Source organism: Podarcis liolepis, assembly GCF_965112155.1.
Source record: "Podarcis liolepis genome assembly, chromosome: 5".
Classification (NCBI taxonomy): Eukaryota; Metazoa; Chordata; class Lepidosauria; order Squamata; family Lacertidae; genus Podarcis; species Podarcis liolepis.
In genome coordinates, this window is record NC_139556.1 from 87,071,654 (window position 1) to 87,095,545 (window position 23,892).

The window sequence follows — 23,892 nt, forward strand, 5'->3', positions numbered from 1 at the left end:
GCACTGCCATTATGGAAGCAAGGTATGTATAAACGGGGGCGGGGAGCCATCTAGGGGTCTACAGAATCAGAGTTGTAGAGTTGGAAGGAAATCTTGAGGGTCATCTAATCCAACCCCCTTCAATGCAGGAATATGCAGCTGTCCCATGGGGGGGGGGTCAAACCTGCAACCTTGGCATTATCAGCACCACTCTAACCAGGCCAATTATGTGAACATTTCATTCCGCTTTCACCCTATCCTTGAGAAGGGGTGAGATTTCCTCAAAAATATTGGGGACGCAGCTATACAGCTGCAAATAAAATGTTTTAAGTGTGTTTTAAGTGCAATATACAATGTGGCACTAGATGGCGATGGTGAGCCTTATGGAAAATTCAATGTTTTTTCAGAATGGTTTTTATATGCATGTAGATTCCACCTGGGTGAAATTAGATATACATACAAAAAAGATAATGTGTAATTTCTTGCATATGTCTTGCATATGGTAAAATGCAAGTTGCACGTGTAGGTGTGACTTCATGAGGGCCAGTTAATTCTTGAAAGTATAATAAGCCAACTTTGACAGGAACATCACTTGGTTACCCAAAAGAAAGGCAAGGGCGCAAGTGACACAGGATGGCAGCATATATGTCTGTTGCGTAAGTGACCATTTTTTGCTTGGCATGGGAAGCCTGATTTTAAAAGCCAAAATGGATGTGTACATGCACAGTGTAGGATGTTACCATTCTTTCTAAGTCCCACGTTCAAAACGACAAGGGCAGCACCAAAATAATACTACAGAAACAAACAGCAATGAAGATCTGCACATTTGTTCTTGCAGGACATGTCTCAGAATGAAGATTTTCCTCTCAACATGGAAGTCTGTACCATATCCTGTTCCATGTCTCAAGTTTTAAGGCTCTAATTCCAAACTGTTCCTACACTGACCTTCATGGTCATCATCACTTGGGCACTTCCAAAGGTATTTGGCTAGCTGCTGTTGGAAACATGATGCTGAACTAGACCGAAAGTGGTCTGATCCGGCAACACAATTGTTCTGTTCTTAAAGAATAGCAAAGTCACACAGTAGGAATAAAGTACTCCATGTGCTCACCGCAGCCCATGCGAGTTTGCTGCACCTACTTCTATGAAATGTTTCAGCTTTGTGGACATAATCAGTTTAGGTTATGTCTGCACTATGACTCATGCTATAGGAATCATAGTATGGAAACATATCCTTGTTTCTTTGCTTTTTTTTTAAAAAAAAAGCTATAACGTGGTATGGGATAGGTCTGCATCAACCTTAATCCAACAGCATCCACCCAACCTGACACAATTTCCAGTCCTGAGCATGCCATGATAAGAATTGGCCAGCCACTCATCAGTATTTATGACAATTTCAAAACCACACCATCTCCCAAACTTGGCTGCAGGCCTTTTACAAGCAGGTACAACACTCTAAAAGCACAACACAATAAAACTAGCAGGATAAAATAGTTGAAATATAAAATACTATATATGAAAACCAGATTATAACTGCTGCACAGCAGTTTGACAAAAAATATATATTAAGCATTTCTGGGAAAGGCTGAGAGTTTCACGGTTCTCTAAAGACAAAAGATTTGCAAAGTTGTAGGATAGCCCCCAAAACCATCTCTCAGCCTTGCTTTGGGGACTTGGTGAATGGATATTATTGCCAGGGAAGTGCTTTAGATTGATTGGGGTAAAACAAAAAGGAGGAGATGGTAGATACGATCATTAAAGTATATAGAATCCCAGCATTCAGGACTGATTGCATGACTGACCTGCTGGAATGGGGCTTGTTCTGAGATGTAATGAAAACAGCAGCATATAATATTTTGTGCTACTGAGTTTGCTGTTCTGATTTAGTAGCTTACTGTATATTTTTATAATGATTTTATCTTCTGAAGTTCTTGAATTTATACCCCACATTTCCACCACTGAATTCAGGGTGGCTTATTTTATTTTCACAACAACCCTGAGAGCTAATTATGCTGAGAAACAATGGCTGGACCCCAGCTCACTCACTATGCTTTGTGGGCAAGTGAGGGACCTGAACACAGATTCTCCAAGTCAAACTTGTAGCCAATATATCACAGTGTACGTGTTCGCTAAATGCCTTGGACAATGTATCTGAGAAAAATTGTACAGACATTTTAAGTAAACCAATAAAACAACTTTAGGTCACATCCAATTGTTTTTTGATCATCCTATCATGCTGCTGGTTCTGTAACCTTCAAAGCTTATAACATGCCCACATATGTAGAGGCCAAAATCCGATGCACACTTATTTAAAAGTACTGTATGCTCCATTCAACACACTGAGACTTTTTTTCTAAGTAACAATGTATAGAATGGCCCTGCACATTAACAATTTATTATTGTTATTCAGAGGGAATCCTACACTAATTCCCCTCCACTTCCTCCCCTGTGTATCGTATCTGGTGTGGCCGGCCAGCTTTTATGATGGACAATTGTTTCAGTCACCATAATATACCGTATTTTTCTGTGTATAAGACTAGGTTGTTTTTTTTACCAAAAAATAGGTTGAAAATTGGGGTTCGTCTTATACACGGGTAGTGCTGAGGGGTGTTTTCTTAATTTGAAGTCCCCCAAATTATACATGGAGGTGTTTTATATATGGAAAAATACAGTATATTTCACCTTCTGAAACTAGCATGCAAAAACCATGCCAGAGAATACCAGTTGTAGTTTTGTTGATTGTGGTGTAGACACCTGTCCATATGCAGTGTGGCATAGAGAACTCAATAAACAAAATGTCAAATCTTCCACCCAGTGTCAGGAAAATGGGGATACTTAACAGTAATATGTTTACACAGGACTTTATTAAATAAATTAATCAACATAATCCCACCTTGAGTAGAATTCAAGGTGAATTTTCTTACGTTCTTCTACTACCAGTTTTAAAAGAAAAACAACAACAACGAACAAAAGGAGTTGGCAGAAACCACTGAGTGAATTACAGCTTAGCATTTTCACTGTAGGCATCTTTAATCCTCTCTATTATTTCTTAAATGCTTGCAAAGATTATAAGATAATCTCCCATCAACAAATTTCTTTTCACTTAGAGAGAACGGCATGCTTGTCTGATTGTGCCTATTAAAGGCTAGCTGTCCAAGTTCTTTCATTGTGCACTGGCAAGTTTTGAAATGACTTAAGATTTCTGAAAACTTCCTTCCAATTTTAGGGCATCTCAGGACACAACAGAAGTTTAAAGCAAGAGTGGTCAATGCAAGGCCTCTGAATATAATCCATGCTGCCTCTGGAAAACATTTATTCCTCTCCCCCCTCCAAACAACAACAGTGGCTGGGTATGCCCAGCCACTCTGAGCGGCTCCCAACAGAATATTAAAAATAGAATCAAACATTAAAAACTTCCCCAAACAGCTGCCTTCAGATGTTTTCTAAAAGTCAGGTAGTTGTTAATTTCCTTGACATCTGATGGGAGGGCGTTCCACAGGGCAGGTGCCACTACCGAGAAGGCCCTCTGCCTGGTTCCCTGTAACCTCACTTCTCGCAGTGAGGGAACCGCCAGAAGATTCTCAGAGCTGGACCTCAGTGTCTGGGCAGAACGATGGGGGTGGAGACGCTCCTTCAGGTATACTGGGCCGAGGCTATTTAGGGCTTTAAAGGTCAGCACCAACACTTTGAATTGTGCTCAGAAACGTATTGGGAGCCAATGTAGGTCTTTCAGGATTGGTGTTATACGGTCTCGGCAGCCGCTCCCAATCACCAGTCTAGCTGCCGCATTCTGGATTAGTTGTAGTTTCTGGGTCACCTTCAAAGGTAGCCCCACGTAGAGCGCATTGCAGTAGTTCAAGCGAGAGATAACTAGAGCATGCACCACTCTGGCGAGACAGTTCGCGGGCAGGTAGGGTCTCAGCCTGTGTACCAGATGGAGCTGGTTGACAGCTGCACTGGACACAGAATTGACCTGCGCCTCCATGGACAGCTGTGAGTCCAAAATGACTCCCAGGCTGCACACCTGGTACTTCAGGGGCACAGTTACCCCATTCAGGACCAGGGAGTCCTCCACACCTGCTCGCCTCCTGTCCCCCAAAAACAGTACTTCTATCTTGTCAGGATTCAACCTCAATCCATTAGCCGCCATCCATCCTCCAACCGCTTCCAGACACTCACACAGGACCTTCACTGCCTTTATTGGTTCTGATTTAAAAGAAAAGTAGAACTGGGTATCATCCGCATACTGATGAACACCCAGCCCAAACCCCCTGATGATCTCTCCCCAATTGGCTTGACAACAGAACATAACTTCCTCAGTTGGGGCAGTGCGAATTAATCGTGGAAAATTAGATTCAGATTTCGTCTTAATGTTGCCTACTCTTGGTCCAAATGTTTGTTTGCTTGCTAAATCACACATAATAAATTTAACTATGTATGCAAATCAGTACAACTTCCAAATAGTTTACAGGATACATGTACTTGTGAATACATAGTGCCATTTCTACATATTATACCATAAACAGTCACTAGAAAAAGCCATTGTGGAACTGCTGGTTTCAAGGCAGTTGGGTCAGCAGACTACTGAAACCTACAACCCACTTTTTCCTGAGTAGACTTACTAAGAGCAGCAGCACTGTCCAGAGGACTGTATTCAGGCTAAACTCCCCATCCTAAACCGCAGTCAAGAACCCAGTGAAAAAATGGACTTACACACATGCCTGATCATACCCATCATGTATAAGAAAATGCCTCTAAAAGAACAGCGCGGGCATCCAGGCATGGATGTTTAAAACTGCTTAAGTTCAAATATATGTGGATGAGGCTGAATGTAAGCAGTTGTTGGCAGACTTGAGCCATAGAATGAAGCTGCTGCAAATATAAGGTTAGCTTAAATGTAACTTCAAAATTACAAAATATTAATTAAATAGGCGGCCTGTGTTTGTGTGTGTAAGCAATGTGTTTTAAAACTATTTAAAGCAAATGCACTAGTGTTTTAAAATAATGTAAGGAACTTGATAAAAAAACATTTAATAGTTGTATTATACTTGTTTGACTGTATAATAGCCCTACCATGTTTATTCCCAGTAGAACAAAACCAGGTGTAGTAAAACATTGTCTTTGTAATACAAAGCAAGCTAAAATCCATCTACTAGTCTAATTTTGGCATGAGAACTAACGATGCATTTCATATTTTCACGATTCTCCATCATATGAAGAAATTTAGGGTTATATAAATACACACATAATACATATGTTTTTAATATTAAAAATGTTGCATGCCCCGTTACTGGATTTCAAAAAGCAGTCAATGGCCTAGTTGAAGCTTATGGAACGTTCTGCTATCTTATAATAATAAAAAATGACTTTGCTATAGTTATATTTTACAGTACAATCATAAACTTGTTCTCAATTGGAATTGCTCCCTAGTATGTGCGCTTAGGATTACATACTTTCTCGGAAGTAAATATTAATTCCCACTCACTGAATTCAGTGGGACTGACTTCCAAACAGACATGCAGACCGTGAAATATCCATGACTGTAATTTAACATTTCTCTTTTCCATGAGGTTTGCTTTCAATTCTTTTAAGCTTAAACCTTTGTGTTTTTAAGATCAACATCATGCATACCCTTCCAATATGTGCTGGATAAAAACAGGTACGCTTGTCTTATGGCTGATGAAAAAAAATGTAGTGATGTACTATAACACCAGTATAAGCTGTCTACTTCCATGAGGTATGGGGACTGCTCTATTTCCCTTGAGAATTCTGGAAACCGTAACATAAAGAATGTATAATTTACTACTACCTGGAAAACAGCTATTTAAACATTAAGATACCACAAATTTGTACTTTCAAACTGTCTCACACAAACCAATCTCTTCAAGGCTACAGTTCTCCAAATCTCAAAATTCAGTATATATTAATAAAGCTACTGTATCCCTTAAAAAAAGAGAAAACAAACTTGTATTCAATCAGTCATGAAAACCTATGTGAAGCAGACACAAATTTGTTACAAACCAATGACTGGTAAACTGTAAGAAAGCAGGTTTAGATACATACAGACTTGTCCCAAAACACAATAAGAAACTTTTACCAATTTTGCTGAAGCTACTGTCAAGTTCAAACTGATCCCCACCCCCCGCCAAAAAATGCATTCCACTGAGAAACACGGATGACAAGATCCTATAGACAGAACACTGTAAAGAACGGTAGTACCCTGGAACGGTGGGGGACGACGACCAATATAACAACCTATTGCACAGTATTTGGAATTCATTATTTGCAAACATCTTGAATTACATACTTTTAAGACTTATTAGACATGACAGGAGATAATAGGACAGCGCTGGGAAATTCTAGATCAACTTTATTGGGAGGGGAAAAGGAATCTATCCCCATCCAGTCTTAAAAGTCCTGTTCTACATCCAATCAAATGAAATATGAGTTGCTCTCAGCATACATGTTTTGACTGCATCCCATTATTCTTGAGCTGTTCATCTTAGTAGGGCTTATTTATATAGTTATAAGAAGGAACCCAGACCTTTTGTAAAGTTGTTCCAAAGTGATGAAATCTGACCTTAGACAAGAAAATGGGGGGGGGGGGGACAGTGGAAGAAGGGAAGCAAAGCACTTTGACAAATAAAAAAAGAAAGGCTTAAGCATAGACAACAGCAAAAAGTTGTTTTCCTTTCCCTAGGTGTTAAATGATAAAGGCTCTGCTGAGTGGCTAGATTGTAAAGGCTGGAGACCCAGCTGAAACCCTCCAGCAGTCTAGGGCTCGTGTCTGTCTTTCAGTTTATCTTGCCTTCAGCGCTATAAACGTGAATTCGACCTTGTTTCATCACACTGACAGCAACAACTTTCCCCTGTCCCAGATAAAGTACAGCATTTGCTAATGAATCTGGCAGGTAATTTGAGGTAATTAGAGGTTAACACAATTACTGCTGATCAAGTACTGCTGTCCTTGGTCTCAATAGTTAATAATATATCTCAGTCAACTGGGGTGTTCATTAGGCGATGAGTAGGACTAATTCACCAACTGGCAGGCCTTATTCCTCATGGAGAAACAGAGTGAAACAACAGATCTGGTAAATGGTTCCAATCAGCTTTTTAAGTCTTGTGTTTAGCACTGCGTGGTCATACCTATGCTTCCTAGGACCTCCTGAAAATGCAAACCAAATTCTCTCTAGTCATCTGCAAATTCTGGATGTATTCTCTCCGTTTTAATGCCTTATCAGAGAGGTTTCCTTGTGGTGTGTGGGACTGCCTAGAACCCAGAGTGATGTGTATCCATACACATTATATGTAGAAAAAGCACCCTTTTCGAGAGTTTGCATCTATACACACACAATATCAATTTCACAGTTTGATCTGTCCTAATTTACTTTTACCTCTCCCACTTTGAGGTAAAACAATGGAAGAGGCGGCTTGCTGCATAGAAAGCTCACTTTAAGGCTTGAGATGACATTTACCAACTTGTACCTTGACTCTAAACAGGTTTACTTTGAAGTAAAGGGACCGAGTTCCAATCATGTGTTTATGATATTAGTATTTGGTGGCCTGTGGCCCATGCTATTAAGTACTAGAATAGGTATGTGTAATTGTTGACCATGTAAAGAGATATGAATTAACTTTCAATCTATTTTTCATGTTCCTTGCGTATCTTGTGCAGTGTTCTACACAAAGGGCAAGTGGATTTTTCATTTGCAGATTTGAAGAACAATCAGTTATATAAATATATATCTGCAAACGGTGCAGGATGGTGCAAAAATAAATACATCTCCAGTGAATTAGGAAAAGAACTTGTTGGCAGTAGTACAGGTGCCATTACCAACTGTGAAAAATGCAAACATTAAAAAGTAACAAGTTCTGTGATGTTAATTCCAAACTGTGTGTATAGGTTGGAGCAAGTGTTAGATGTTTTAAACATATTTCTGTTTAAATCTGACATATGTTTTGTTATTTTTAGAACATTATCAAGATGCAAGCCCTTAGCAATTGCCCCCTTAAATCCATTTGGATTTATTTACTAAATTCACTTTCTTTTTCCCCAGTCAAGCTTTACTATATGTAAAAATAAATTGAGCACAACACTGGCGTTTCCTTTCTGTAAGCGGCTGCACAATCTCAGGATGGATCATTTTTCTCTGCAAACCAGACTGCAACTTTCAGAATGTATATTTCATTTGCTAATGGCCTTTATTGCTTCTTTACTTGAACCATGTGGTCGGTAAGAAAAACCAATAGTGGCCAATTCTGTTTGCTCAATCTTCTATGCCTTTAATATGGAGGCTTTAAGAAGGCAGGGCTTGAAGATATCTGACCCCAATTTGGAAAAGTTTTTGCTTGTGTTATTTGTAAATATGTGAAATTCTGCGAAGGGCAGAGCATAAAAACACTGAGTATATCAAGGTAAATAATTTCACTGAAAATAATTGTTTCTAATTGAAACTTTGTGTGTACTTGTGATTTTTTCTTTTCTTTTACCCTGTCATGCCAAGGCAATTAAATCAATGTTATAACCAACCTACCCGATTTAGGCTACAATCCTATGCATGCTTACCTGGGTTACTTCTCGGTAGACATTAATAGGATTGCACTGCTTTTATTTACATCAAATATTAACATAATCCATAGCCCCCTGCTCTAACCAGTTTAGTGTTTGCTTTAAAAGTCAATGGTCCTCAAATCCTCTAACTACATTAATTTTTAAAATCACATTATCGTATTTATTTTACATTTATGTACAACTTAAGCAGAGCCTGGAGAAGACGGGATGCAAAGATGAATAATACAGCATTATACTGTTTCAAAGCAAAATGTCCTTCATTATTTCATCTGGCTGCATTCCAGAAGTGCTATTTAAAGGAACAAATGTTATTAACATCCGATTCCTATACAGATTGAAATTTCTACTACTGCTGTAAATTACCAAGGAAAAAATGGGAAATGATATTATTTATTTCAGAAAGAGGGGTATAAAATGTGCAATGACTGGAAAAACATGTCTGGATATTGATAGGTAGCTGATAGAGGATATTTGAGAAGTTATTTTTACACCTTTCTTCACTGAGATTGATACAAAAGAGTATTTCACAAGTTTCAACTTGACAACTGGGTGCCCTATTTGACCAGAAAATTAGCTAAAAATTTAAGCAACAAAGAGGAATATATCCACTTCAAATATGATTGGGTGATATAAAGATCATGACCCATGCTTGACATAAAAAGGATAAGGATAAGTGGACAAACATTAGGGGAGACATATGCTGTTGCTGCTTTAAAAGCAACCACCACCACCACCTCTGTTCTGCTTTTCAATTTATGTACGCGTAAACAGCAAATAGACCACACCGTCCACAACTTTAGGTTGGCTGCTATTCTGTTTTTTTCCTCCCAAGGATATCATAAAGCTCTTAAAAGTAAGCCCAGTAAATGTTCACTACATACCTGATCACTTATTTGACATGCAACAAGGTTGGGCTGATTATAGCATCCAGCAAATCTGATATACTTCAGCCAGTTTCCTACATCTGGCTGACTGGCATCAATGCAGAATTTCACATTGTAATACTCATCCAAGATCTAGAAAGAAAAGAATACAAAACAATAAATTGATGTTGTGTTTTGTTTTGTTTCTTGTTCTGAGTTGTACTAATTAAAAAGAAATCCCAGCTCTTCAAACAAACAAATAGGTTTCTTCAGTAGACTTCACAAAAATGATTATCTCAAACAAGCCAAATAATTAAAGGAGCAATCAATCTATTGTAAGAGCATTCCCCCCAACATGTTTTGTAGAATCAAAATGCTGTGGAATAATCACTATAAGAACATATTAATTAAGTGCTGCAAGCTTAAGGAACAGTCATGATTTCAATCATTTTTATGAAATGTTAACTTGTTAATCAGCAAACAGATGCAAAAATGATTAACCACATATAAGGTGTTGCCCTTTAGCATTCTGTGTTTACCATCTTTAATAAAGCCTTTTCCGTTCAAAAGTCTATACTAAATAAAGTTTAGGTTTCGAGGAATTAATTTTCTCCTAATGTTCCATTTATCCCTCTCATATGCAAACCTTGAATCACAACTCTTTAATCAAAGCAAATTGCAGGATTTGGCTAATAATAGGGCCTCTTATGCCACACCAAAGAAAATAAATGCAATAAAATGTAAACACTTGCTCGAAATGTGGCTATGTTCAGCACATGCCCCTAAATGGTTTCAGATATGTGGATAATAAACAAACTTAATGTGATTGCTGGTGGTTACTTTATAAACACCGTCCTATAAGAATAATATTATGATAACTGGCTAATTATTATACATGCAGTTTCACAAATTGCCAGCATACAGGCCTAACCTGAGGTTTCAACTGAGCAATATTTAAAGTGAAAATATACATCTTAAAACATTTCCCCTATCTTATGGCAAGCATGCTAACCAGCTGGTAGTGGAAAGTTTTTTAAAACCGAAAAAACCCCAATACAAAGTGTGTTTGAAAAGAACCGAAAGGGGGAGAAACTGCAGAGAAAGAATCTGAACACATGTTCAGATCCACAACAAACAGTTCTGGCCGCCAAACTGAACGTCCTGGTATTATTTATCATTTTAGTTAATGAAAACCTAAAGGAAGTTTCCTATCAAGGACCAAACAATCTGGTCTACCAGCTCCAAATCAGGAATTAAATGAACCTAGTGGGAAAGCTGCTTTATCTAGGTCCACCTGAAGGTTAAAGACAGAAGTTGGAGGGCACATTTCCATAGCCCTAGAGCAGTTTTAGCAAAGAGTTCAGGTAATCACCCAGAAGTAGCTTTAGATCATTAACTCCCCACAAACTTCAAGAGGACAAAGCAGAGGGCACAAAGCAAGAGGTACGAAGAAAGTGCCTCTCATGTGTTTTGTTAACCAGTGAGGCACTTAAGAGCAACAAGGGTACCACCAGTTTCATTTGCTAAAAGAAAGAGGCATGCACCAAAAAAGAGAGAGAGAGATTGCCAGGGGGGAAGTCACTTCAAAGTCAATCTCACTAGGTGAACTAGGTGTTGGATTCTTTACATACGCAATGGTAAACACTCTGGTCAAAAATCTTCATTCCATAGGGAAAGAAAATGTGACTTCTGAGTCACGAAGTCTCACATCCCAGAGTATGAAACTAACCTTGACCCCACTAACCTCACCTCATCACCTGAGCCTCCAATTGGGTCACCGGGAAGAAAACAAAATAAACAAAATAAAAACCAGCCCTTTCAGCGGTGGTGTGCAATTGACAAACACTTGTTTCCAAAGCAAATTCCTTATGGTGTCCTCGGTTAAAATAAATGGCACTGAGATCTGGCAGAAAGCAAAGAAGCAGACGCTTGGTTGCAAGGGCCAGTGCTCGTTGATTCGGGCCCCTTTCTGAAACTCAAGGCAGAGGAAAAATAAAAGGTTATGGGAAGAAGATGAGCCTTGCTTCCAAGCCCTTGTTTCCCTCTACACGCAAACCCTCTGACTCCTTTCTCTTCCCACAAATTTATTAAGCTATCCAACGGTTCAGATGTCCATACAAAGTTCAGAAGGTAAATTAATCAAGAGAGCTCCGGGAAATGTGGCGAGGAGAGAGGGGGGGAGGCACGTGGAGAGGAAGAAGGAAAAGCTTCCCAGCTCCACACCTAATTCCTTTATATATAATTCGTTTTCGTGTTGACTTCCTTTCAACTCCAACTGTCACCAATGAATTAATTCAGCTATTGAAGTGTAAAGTTCAAGTCCAGGGTTTTAAGTTTGTTTCTCTTTTTTTCCCTCCTTTCAGCCGTTGTGTTTGAACATTTTGGTGCACTTTCGGTAGAGACGTAAAACTTAGTGCGCTTAACATCGCTCGCTTCCCCTTCCTTGCTTGCCTCCTTCCTTACCCGATCTGATGTCAACTGAGTGATTTGCCCTTTTTTTCGTGGAATATTCTAAGCTTAACTCCTGCTGGTTATTTTTAAAAGGAAAAAAAAAGATATAGAACTCCTCAATCTGTCTGGAAGATTAAGTAAAGCAGAGGTATGGTTGCGACATGACTCCTCCTCAAATATCCTTAAAAGCAACACTTAAAGCCTCTTGAAAATGCAACAAACGCTCGGAGAGCCACGTACCATTTATTCTCGTTTCACATTTAATTTATTTACTTCTGAAATAACTGCAGCAACAGTGATACAACAAACCTGCAATTGCAGATGCCTGCTCTTTCCCTCTCCGCACCCCGCGACTACTACAGCAACATGGCTAAAGTAACCTTTACCTGAGGCCAAATCTTGCTTGGCAAGCATCTCGATCTGGGTCAGCTCCATCTTACCTGGGACAGCCAGACAGGCATCCCCACCACCCATCCCGGACACGCATCTCGCACTGCCCCCGCCCCGTCCCTCTGCCCCGGAGAGAGAGGAGAGCCGCTGAGCGCGCGGGGAAGGTGGGGAGAAAGATCGCAGCTTAAGGTTTGTTTCTGTTTTCTTTGCAAGTGGAATCTGCAAAGGGGGCTGGAGAAGGAACCCAGGAAAGAGAGCGAGCGAGAGCGCGCCACCGAGGGAGGGAAGGAGCGAGGGAGGGAGAGAGAGAGAGAGAGAGGCGAGGGGGAAAGTGCCCGGGCCACATGGAAACACACTTTTTGTTGTTGTTGTTATGACTAGCTGGCTTGAGCGATCGTCTGGCAACGGCTCCTCTTACCTTGGCCCAGCTCAGATCACTAGGTCCGCTGCTTCCCAAAACCCCTTCCTTTCAGTGGGAGAGGGGAAGAAAAAAAAAGGAGGGCGGCGTATTGCAAAATAATAATGAAATAATAACAGCAGAGGCAATCAATCCTTCAGGCAGCTGCCAGCAACATCTCAAGAGGAGATCCGCCCCCCCCCTGACTTCGCTTGCACGCGCGCACCCCCCCACACACGCCCTTTCGCCGCCGCCGCTCTCCAAAGAAGAGTGTCGCCTCTGCAACCCGGTGGAGTCCCGCAGGCGCAGCTTCCTGACTTGCCTCCTGCAGCGTCCGATTTCCTTCTCCGGCATTTGGGGGGGGGTGGATCGGGGGGGTAGGAGAAAACTTTCCCCCCTCTCTCCTCGCCTGGAAACTTCTCCGGGTCCTTGAGGGGGCGCGGCGGTAGCCGTTATTGCGGGGTAGGGTGTGTGTATGTGTGCGCGATATTCAATGAGAAAGTGGTGAGGAAGGGAGCTGGTGGCGGGGCTTGGATGCGGCGGGGCGGGGGGGCCAGGAGACGCGCGCCGATTGCTTTAATTGTCCCCATTGATTCGGAGCCCGGCGTGTTAATTTCTTCCCATCGCCTCGCTTGCCCTCCGGCTGCTCGGGGGTTGCAGGGCGTGTGTGAGTGTGTGTGTTGCGTCAAGAAAGTTATTGGGGGGGGGAGGCGGAGGGAAGAGAGGGAGGGAGAGAAAGAGCGAGAAAATAACTTCCTTTTCACTTCTCTGCCGCTTGATCACAAGGGAGGAGAGAAAAGGGTTTGAGCGAGTGTGTGTGTGTAAGAGGGGGGGCAAGAAGGGGGGAAGAGCGAGGTTTCCCCTCCCTACACTGCACACCTCTTCAGACCTAAGAGCTTCTTTTCCAGTCGCAGACTCTCTTTGGAAAGGATCCCCCCGCGCGCTTAAAAAATAATATATATATATATTTAAAAACTACCTCCCCAGATCCCTTCTTGCAACCCTCAGCCGACAGGCGGTTCTCTTTCATGAGCTGTCTCTTTAATGAGAGAAGGCGCTCTCTCCGGCCAGTGAGGGATGGGGGGGGGGAGAGAGAGGAGAGGTATATCCCCCCCCCCACCTCTTCGCCGATCGGAAGCCAGACAGAGGCTCCTCTTTCAGTAAATTTTTAAAGTGACAGCAGCCTCCTCTGGCGAGAGAGGTCACAAGAAGGTCGCCCAGACAGAAGTCCTAGCCAGGCAGACTGATTACGGATGCGCCCGTCCCCTTTAAACATGTCAGTTTCATCCATGTAATCACCGGCCAATGGGGAGATCTTGGACGGAAGGAGCCCCCCCCTTTACTCCTCTCCACCCTCCTTTTTCTTTCGCAGGGAAGGGGGAAAGGGGGAAAAGAAACCCCATCGCCACCTCATTTTTTTGTTTTTTGTTTCTGGTGTATTCAGAGAAAGTGCAACTCCCTTAACGCGGCGCTTTCTCTGGGAATGTTTATTTAGGGAGAGTTTTACACAAATCAGCAGCTCTCTCGCTCTTTTGCAAATTAGTATCGGTAGCAATAACGAAAGGAGTTGAAGTTCAGTATTTTAATAAGTGGGCTTGTTTGTTTACTTAGAAAAGCGAAAACTGGTTGGTCCAATGACTCTAAGGGTGTGATTGATCTATAAAGAGATATATAAATTCATCCCCACCTCCCCTAAGCAGAAGAGAGGTTAATAAAATTTTACATTTGCAACCTTTACGCAGTCCTCAACAAACGGCTTTCCCCCATCTCACAACCGTTTTCTGTGCTTCGCAAGACACTTTACTAGGGAGAAATTAGTAGTGTGGCTGGAGTTATCAGCCTTCTAATTTTGAGACTTCGTTAGTAGGTTTCTGGTACAGGTTTCTAAACAGCTCTGAAGCTAAAAGCTTTCTCCCATGAAAACCTAGAAAAGAAATAGTTAAGATGTATTTTGGCTCCTCTTGAGACTTTCCTACATATCACATCACGACCATGGTAATCGTAAATATACGTTTTGGGGGGTTGGGGAATGTAGCACGTAAACAGCATCAAGTACTGCGTCCATTGTTTTTAAACAAAATTGGCGAATGAAAGGGCGAGCTAGTTAGCTGCAGGATTAATAATTTTCTCTCTCCCTCTGATATTGTCTTGGCTTCTGTATTTGAAACATATTGGGACAGCAAAGCGGTTTAAGCAGAGCAAAGTCGCGGACCCGTCAGCAGATTCTCAGCGAGTTCAACTTCAGCTCTGGGTTTGATGCAGATTCAGAAGAATTGCGATGAACAGGAGCCGCGATGCGCGTCTGCCACATACACACGTACATAAACGTGCAAGAGGGAGCCTGATTAATGAAGAGGGGGAGCAGACGCGGCTCGCTCACAGGGGTGTGTGGCGCTTGGATACACAGCTAACGTCTCGTAAATGCGAACATGTACAAACATCGGGGAGGAAACCCCGCACTTCGCCTCCCGGTGCCACTCAACTTTTCTTTTTTTTTTTAAGTGCAAATCAAATTCTCACTTTATAGATTAGGAGAGGGGAGGGCGGGGCCATCGGGGGCCGGAGGAGAAAGTGACAAAAGATGATGATTAATTCGTCTCCGAGGCCTGTTATCTGTGACATTGAACTGTTATTTCAGATAATGGCTATTGTTCCAGGAGGGGGGGGGGAGAGGAAGAAACCCTCCCGCCCAGCAGTTGGGCAAAACCAAACGCTTTGTAAATAACATCTTCTCACAGAAGATACGTCCCAAGGTTCTTTCACGGGAAGGTTAAGTTCGGGAGTCTCCCCAGGTCCCGATTTTGCTGTCCTTATTGATTTCCTGCCTTCGCGCAATTTGGTGCCATTCTTGGTGCCGCCTCATTCTCTTCCCTTCCTTTTTTTCCTTTTTCTTTTTTTTCAAATTTAGCCATAAATTGGAGCGGCTCGAGCTATGAGCTGTTCTATTTTCTTCCTGTCAGGATGAGGGATTTGTTTTATGATGCATTGTGTATTAAATACAAGTAATCTGGGAAACTGATTGCTCGAGCCCACATAGGCCTGATCACAGGTCCTGATAGGAGGACGCTTCCTTTCCAACGCCACCGATCCCACGCAGCGCGCACCTTCCTTCTCCCTTGGAACAAACGAGCTGCGAAAAGGAGGAAACGTCGGGGAATAAAACACGCGGGGGGGCAGGGGAGGGTTAGAAACAGGCTCTGGCTAAATCATGATTTCATAGAAAGGATGGACGTTTTATACACATACCCACACAGCCCAATGTATTATTATTTCTTTGCCCTGGTTTGGAAGGAGGAAAGCAGGGAACTTGCGGCTCCTGGCCAGTAGATGGCGTCGCGCGCTGGTGTTAAAGCAACACGAAGCCGCGTCGGGCTCGTGGCTTGCAGGTACTTTTCATCCAGGCGCTGGAGCCAAGGCGGTGGCTGGCTGCTGCTGAGAGTGGAAGGTATCGGCTGAGTGCTGCTCCCCAAGGGTGCAATCGAGAGCCACTCAAAGCAATGGGAGCTCTGCCACTGCTTCCAGTAGGATGCAGATTCCACCCCAAAGGAACTTCGCAAGGTACTTGGCGTTCTTTCATTTCTGCCCCATCCTTCCTCCGCAGCGGCATTTTAGCCCCGCGGTTGGCCCTTGCAAGGCGGGTTAGGCTGATATTATTATCATGCCAAGGAAGGAAGGACCAGGGTTATTGCATTTCTCCTTGGGAGACTCTCCTCCTTCACCTTCTCCGATATGGTGCATTTTAGTTGTGCAGTTCACCTAAGATACATTCATAGAATGGAAGAGTTGGAAGGGACCCCAGGGTCATCTAGTCCAACCCCCTGCAGTGCAGGGATCTCAACTAAATCATACATGGTGGGTGGCCCTCCAACCTCTGCTTACAAACCTCCAAGGTAGGAGCACCCACCACATTTACCAGTGTGAACGTGGCAAATACAACCACCATACAGCTTGGGGAGCTGTGATGTCAGGAGGACTTACTTCTAGATAAATATATGCAGCCATTTAGCCATTGTGGCCTTTTGCGGCGATACTGTAACCAAGTTTATACAAAATAAGTCCCATTGATTGGGGCCTACTTCCAAGTAAAGTAAATATATTCAGGATTTTAGCCTCTGGCATTTTCACATGAGGCTTAATGTGTCCATACCTGATAGATTTATAATAAGAATGTAAGGTAAAGGTAAAGGACCCCTGGACGGTTAAGTCCAGTCAGAGGTGACTATGGGTTGCGGCACTCATCTCACTTCAGGCCGAGGGAGCTGGCATTTGTCCAGAGACAGCTTTCTGGGTCATGTGGCCAGCATGACTAAACTGCTTCTGGTGCAACAGAACACTGTGACAGAAGCCAGAGAGCACAGAAATGCCGTTTACCTTCCCACAGTAGTGATACCTACTTATGTACTTGCCCTGGTGTGCTTTTGAACTGCTAAGTTGGCAGAAGCTGGGACAGAGCAACGGGAACTCACCCCGTTGCTGAAAGGGAAGTGGCTTGATGACTAGGGAGCGAATGGCTACTCTAGAGTGTCATGGCATAAGGAACACCAGCAGGAAAGGGAGAAAGAGACAGTGATGACCAAAGGGGCTCAATAGCAGACCAGTTTGGGCAGAACACATAGTAAGGGAGCTATGTAGAAGAAATATAGTTGGGCTGAGGTGGAGAGAGCTCTAAAAATCAGCCTTAGTCTTAAAGTTGGTTCAAAGTGCAATAGGAAGCCAGTGTAAAGGCTATAAAACAATGTGATTGTAACAACAGAATAACACAGTGAGTTTAGCAGAAGTGTTCTAAATCAGCTGGAAGAATTTGAAGTGTCTGAACCAGTGATTTCCCCCCTAGAAAAATAGGTGCCAGTACTCACCATGTAGTTGTTACAGTACGTGTCACACTTTTTAACAACAACTAAAGAGAAGTGCTGGTACTGTGTACCCTTGAGTACCCCCTAAAAAGAGCACTGGTCTGAACACTATCAATGGTTAGTGTGCAGAACCTTATTCTATTTTTGCTGGGCTGTGGCTACACCGACAGAAAAAAGCACATACCAGCTTGACATCCAGTGCATGGGTGTGTACAACCAGCATGTTACATCTATCATGACAGTGCACAGAAAACTGCACAACAGAGAAGTTTATACCAAATAGAAGCCCATCACAATGGGTGGTAGTTACTGTCCTGCGGTTCTCAGAATTGAGTTAGCCCTGGATTGGCCTGCCCAAGCGCGCGGCCCCCCTTCCATTTCCTGCTGTGCAAGAGTGGTGGCAATAATGAGTGGTGCTGTCAGGGCAGGACTTTGGGGCAGAAGTTCAGAAGCGCACTCGGCAGAACGACCAGGAGGACCTTCAAATGCGGCAGGTGTCGCTTAACACATTTTTAAGTAAGTGATGTAATGCACATGACCACCCTCCACAGCAATTAGCTAAATCCACTAGCAATGAAGGGTGCAGGAAGAGCCTTACAATGCTAACAGCATAAATTCTATGGAGGTTCACTCAGAAGGAAGTCCCATTGTGTTCAGCAGGGCTTATTCCCAACCATGTTTCCATAGGATTTATGCCTTAATACACATTAGCGCATAGTTAAGAATTTTACAACTGTCACAAAAGAAGGAACAACATGAATGCTACTGCTTTACTATTAATTGCATGTGGATCCCAGCCTTCCTCCAAAGGTCACTGGATGGAACATGGAGGTTTTATCCTTTTTAATCATACGTGGATACATAATTTTATTTGCATGTCGCCTTTCCACAGTTCAAACCATGCTCAAGGCAGCTTACAAGCATTGCATACATACTGATTCTAACACTGCAGCCCTTGCCCTCTTTGTAGCAGCTTTAACATGTGATTCAGCATGCTCACACAGACCATCTCCCCTCCAATGCCAACTATGCCACTCCAAACCTTATTGCATATTGTAAGTTTCCCGCCTATACCATCATTATTAGGCTTGTCGATAATGGATTCTGCACTTGGCCTCACTCCTGGATGCAACTGGTAGCAGCAGTGGCATGGCAGAAACCATGAGGCATGAACACCTGGCAATATATGAATTATTCCTTAACAGCAGGTAAGAGAATGAGCAGTTTGAACTAAGCAATTCAATCTGCAAAACTCACTTCAGCTATGAACCATCAAGTGCTATAGGCAAACCACTCCCATGTAACCTAAGCCCTCTTCTGTATGTATTCGCACTGGTCTGCCTTAGAGGAAATAAATTCACAAATCACCTTGGCTCTCCATGCTATGAAATGTTTTACATCAAAGATGTGTTGGTGACATAGCTATTCAAGATCTATAAAAGATTCATTGTTCAGATGTTATCTGAATACTATATTTTCTCACATTTATCCTTTGTTATCATTATCTCTCCTTTCCCTCCCTTTGTTTTTCCCTTAACCGTATCCCAGAGGATACAATTATTGTATCCCAGAGGAGAAATGACCGCTGGGAGGAACGCAGAGAGAATAAATGTCATGGTACACCTGCAGCAGCAAAATTGGACACCCTCATCTGCCCCACCTACATCTCTCTCCCATATCAGTCTCATAGTTTGCATGATATCTAACATTTATATTATGATTCAGATAGCTCAAAATGCTCTATACATGTTATAATAATAACAACAATTTATTACTTGTACCCTGCCCAACTGACTGGGTTGCCCCAGCCACTCAGGGCGGCTTCCAAGAGAGTATAAAAGAACATAACAAAACATCAGGTTTTAAAAGCTTCCTGATACAGGGCTGCCTTCAGATATCTCTGGGAAGTCATATAACTGTCTAACTCTTTGACATCTGATGGCATTCCACAGGGGGTGTGCCACTACTGAGAAGGCCCTCTGCCTGGTTCCCTCTCTCCTCCACTTCACTCCTCACAGTGAGGGGACCACTTGAAGGCCCTTGGAACTGAACCTCAGTGTCCGGGCCGAACGATGGGGGTGGAGACACTCCTTCAGGGCCAAAGCCTTGTTCTTACACTAAACCCCTAAGTAAATAGGTCAGTATTATTATTCCTGTATTGTAGGCTGAGTAGTCGTGGTAAGTTCATGGCAGAGGCAAGAGACAAACTGTAGGCAGCCTTATTTGGGGAAACTCAGTGGGGTATAAATAAAATTTTTTATTATTACTATTAATTATTATTATCTGTAGCATTACAATTACAATTGCAATACATGATTATAGGTGAAGAGAGGGCAGCTTGTTCCTGATGCAATTTCTTTTCCTTAGTGGTCAAAAGGAACACTTGGGAGAGAGCTTCCCTCATTTTCAGGTAAGTACCGGTACATTTGCAAATAACTTGAAGCATGGGATGCTTCCCAGAAAAAAGAGCTCATTTTTTCAGAGTATGTTCCATGTTGCTCAGTTTTCTCACTGCTTGAAAAAGATCCAAATGCATCCTTGGATTTGTCTTTATCAGACACCTCTGTGATGTGTTCAGAGTTCCAAATTTTCCCAGAAAAGCCACTGGCTGTACATCCCAGTTTTTTTTGTTTTTTTAGCAATTGTTTATTTTAAATAAGCCTCTGTAATAGTAGTGGCAGTAAGGCATAAGTACTGCAGTCTGCTAGCTATTCCCACCAGAATGTAAACTGATGCCTCTTTTAAGCCTTTAAACTTCATGGCTGTCCCCGAAGTAAAAGTTCCTCTAATGGAGACCCTATGGGTATGGTGCATTCCAGCACATCATTAAAGCAAAAAGAAAAGCAGCCCAGGCAAAGCCAGATGAAATAACTGCACTGTCCACTTTTAATAGGCTTCCTGGGGAGGACAGCCGCTCTGCAAGCGGACAGCGCTGAAAGGGGAAGGGGGGGCTGGAATTCAGACAAGTAGCTGGTAGCAGAGTTATTTCTTCTTTAAATACCATAGTCGTTGGATAACAAGCTCACCTTAAAATCTCACCACTATCTTTTCAGTAAAGCTAGATTCCAAGTTGGAAAGAAAGGAAGGCAGCTCACTGGTTTGTGCGCTAATTCACTTTAAAAGTTAGTAGCAGACCCTTTCTGAAACCAGTGCCCAGATAAGATTTTAGCAAACTTGTCCTTATATTAACTAAGAAAAATGCAAACCTAGTTTTAGATGAGGCAACCCCCTGCCAATAAGATGCCTAAGAAGGAGTGCAAAAACCTGCATTTGTCCAATTCATATTTAGACATATTTATATATCCCATCCATTCTTTTTAATGAACTCCCTCCTAACAAAACCTTAGCGGCTTCTTTTTCCATACAGCCCCAAAGACAGAAAGAGAGAAGAGAGGAAATTAAAGGGGTCTTTCTTTCTTTCTTTCTTTCTTTCTTTCTTTCTTTCTTCCTGAATAAAAAATCTCCCTTGGTCTGGAAATGGGCCCAACTGAAAGCATGTTAATCTCCACCTCAGTAATTTGGTTCTTCTGGAGAAGACAGAAGCCCCTGCTGCTGTGCCCTGCACTTCATAAATCACATCTTTATGTGGACAAGGTCAGGGCACCTAACAGCTCAGACATGGGCCCTTTGCAGTGGCTCGGAGGGCTCCGGCATGTTTATTCTCTCGCTCAGATCTCCGAGGAGTAATCCAGCACGCTTCTAATTACTTTTGATTATTTTCATTTGCAAGGGTCAGTCTGGGCTCTGCCAGGACCGCTGGAGGCCTGATTTTCTACAACATCTTTTTTGGGACAGTGGTGTAGGCTTTCAAAATTAGCACCCCATTATTGTCCAGGAATCCAACATGCTAGAAACGGTCAGATCTCAGTATAGCCCCCGATGCTCTGTTAGCAACCAGCTTGTTCCCCTGACTTAATTAAACTTTGAAACAGAAATAACCGCAAGATTTGGTACTCATTTGAGATTTTTATCCGTTTACATTTTAGGCAGCACATTTGGAGTATGGTCCTGCACGATGACCAAAGGCAAATCACTGTTTTTCATTTACGTATTTATTTAGGAGGTGGCAATATTTTTGCTTTGCTTTTGACTGTAGGCAACATTAGCCTGACAGCCACAAAAAGCCATTATTGAAAAACCAAAGTGAAACAATAGCTATCCAGGAAATAGCTGGCAATATCTATCTGGTGTGTGAGTTTGTGTGTGTACATGTTTGTCTTGAAAACATAGTTGGAGTGTCATGTGGATGGCAAGCACCGAGCATTAGTTTGAATGGCATTATTTCAGACTTCTTAAAGCAGTAATCTTCGAACAGCTCTTTGGACCCGACCTATTAAGGACTCAATCTTTCTTTAAAATCATTGTTCTCTTTTGCTCTTTCCTGGGTGTGACACTCTTAATGCTTAAACACTAATCGGCCGAGTATGATAGTCAAATAATCTACATATTGTTTTCATAGTTATCCTAGAAACACAAACGTGTACATAGGATTTATATGATGGTATTCTTTCTTGACAGGCGTCCAACAGAGTTACTCTGATGGCTGCAGATGCATGTGTTCCAGTTCAAGAAACATTAAACAACCATCCCAATTAAGAGAGAGAGACAGAGAGAGAAAGAAAACCCAATCTTGAATTATGAAGATTAGTGGCAGCTATAAAAAAAATACGTAACTCCTTGCAATCAATATTCCTTTCTATATGTAAAATGAAAGTGACTCTTCCAAAACATGATGTTTACCTGAAAACTATGGCCAAGTTCCAAAGAATCACACAACTAGTTGTAGCACCTAACACTTTGGGTTTCTGCATTTCAAACAGATGGAGATTCCCCCAGGTCACCTAGCAAATCTATTTTGAAACTCTGAGAACTTTCCAAAACAGTTTGAGATGTAGAATAACAGTCCTCTGTGAGGAGAGGGGAAAGGCAATCATGGTACAAGATATGCCCAAACACTTTAGCACGCCCAAAGCAAGTGCAGATCCCAGCCTTTACAAAGAATATCCTGGTAAACAGTAAGTGGAGGTCTATTTACAAGGATGCATGAGAAATTCAGTCTTTGCAAATTCCAACACAAACTGACCTGAACCACACCTCATAGACTAATGTGCAGACAGGAACATGGATTTCAATGGCACTTATACTTCCCAAGTTCCAGTGCAGTTTGTTGGCTCAGAATATGTTTAAATTGCGTATACTGAGAGAATGTTTTTTTTAAAAAATACAGATTTAAATGGTTATTTAAATGTTTGTTTGCTTTTAATCACAGAGTAATGCAGAAACAGGACAGATTAAATGCTAAACGAATATGATGCAGATCAGAAATAGATTGTTTTGCTTATTCCTAGCTCTTCCATGCAATCCTGTTGCAACAAAGAACTGAGTGGACCAGGGCTCAACCACCCAGTCTAACAAGTACTACCTTTGATGGGAAATTGCTGTTGAATTATTATTATTATTATTATTATTATTATTATTATTATTACCCCGCCCTCCCCAGCCAAGACAGGGCTCAAGGCAGCTAAGTCCAAATATAAAATAATTGATTGAAATATAGCTTAAAAACAAGATTAAAATACAACATTAAAACATTAAAATGCAACCTCATTTCAGTGGAAACTCAACCAAAAACTTTTTTGGGGATAAAAACGTCTTCACCAAGGCTAACTATCCAGACTGGTCCTACATGGGCCAGAAAAAAGCCAGGGAAGTCCCCAAGTAGGAGTTCCAACACAGAAGGAGAAAACTGCTACCAGTGATTTCTGTCCCCAACAAGCAGTATTATTAGACTTCCCGTCTAGTGGCTAAGGCTAAGTGGCACCTACTGGATGATTCCCTAACATGTGGCACAAGATGGAGGCCTGACTTTCTACAACACCTCCGCAACACCGTTTTAAAATTTCTAGGCTCTTAATTATTTTCTTACCTTAAAAAAAAACAGCTAAGTGTTCATCTATAACTACATATAGAAGTAATGTAGTCTCCCTCAGTGATGCTGTGCTGCACATAGGAAAGTCATAGAATCTTGGAAGGGAAATTCATAGAATCATAGAATCTTGGAAGGGACCCAAGGGTCATCTAGTCCAACCCCCTGCAATGCAGAAATCTCAGCTAAAGCATCCATGACAGATGGCCATCAAACCTCTGCTTCAAAACCTCCAAAGAAGGAGAGTCCACCACGTCTCATGGGAGTCTGTTTCACTGCCAAACAGCTCTTATTGGCAGAAGGTTTTTCTGAATTTTCAGTAATCTCCTAGTGGGTAGCTGCTACCAGTGGCGTAGTGTGGGTTGTCAGCACCCGGGGCAAGGCAAGTAATTTGCGCCCCCTAACCCGTGGATTTGCGCCCCCTAACCCTAACCCCCAGATGTTGCGCCCGGTGCGGCCGG

The 23,892-nt window shown here is 42.2% G+C and overlaps 1 protein-coding gene across 50 annotated transcripts in view; it reads right to left on the bottom strand.

The window, feature by feature from the left end:
* Positions 1-23,892, bottom strand: part of MECOM (MDS1 and EVI1 complex locus) — a 464,332-nt gene that overhangs the window by 67,995 nt on the left and 372,445 nt on the right. For 25 of the 50 annotated variants that reach the window (XM_083503849.1, XM_083503846.1, XM_083503883.1 and 22 more), the window contains one exon: positions 9,433-9,567. In XM_083503849.1, coding sequence (XP_083359975.1) covers positions 9,433-9,567 — 135 coding nt within the window. Of the gene's footprint in view, positions 1-9,432; positions 9,568-12,251; positions 12,538-12,673; positions 13,436-13,631; positions 13,792-23,892 lie in introns of those variants that run through there. The other 25 variants (XM_083503879.1, XM_083503875.1, XM_083503869.1 and 22 more) reach the window with 22 other exon arrangements.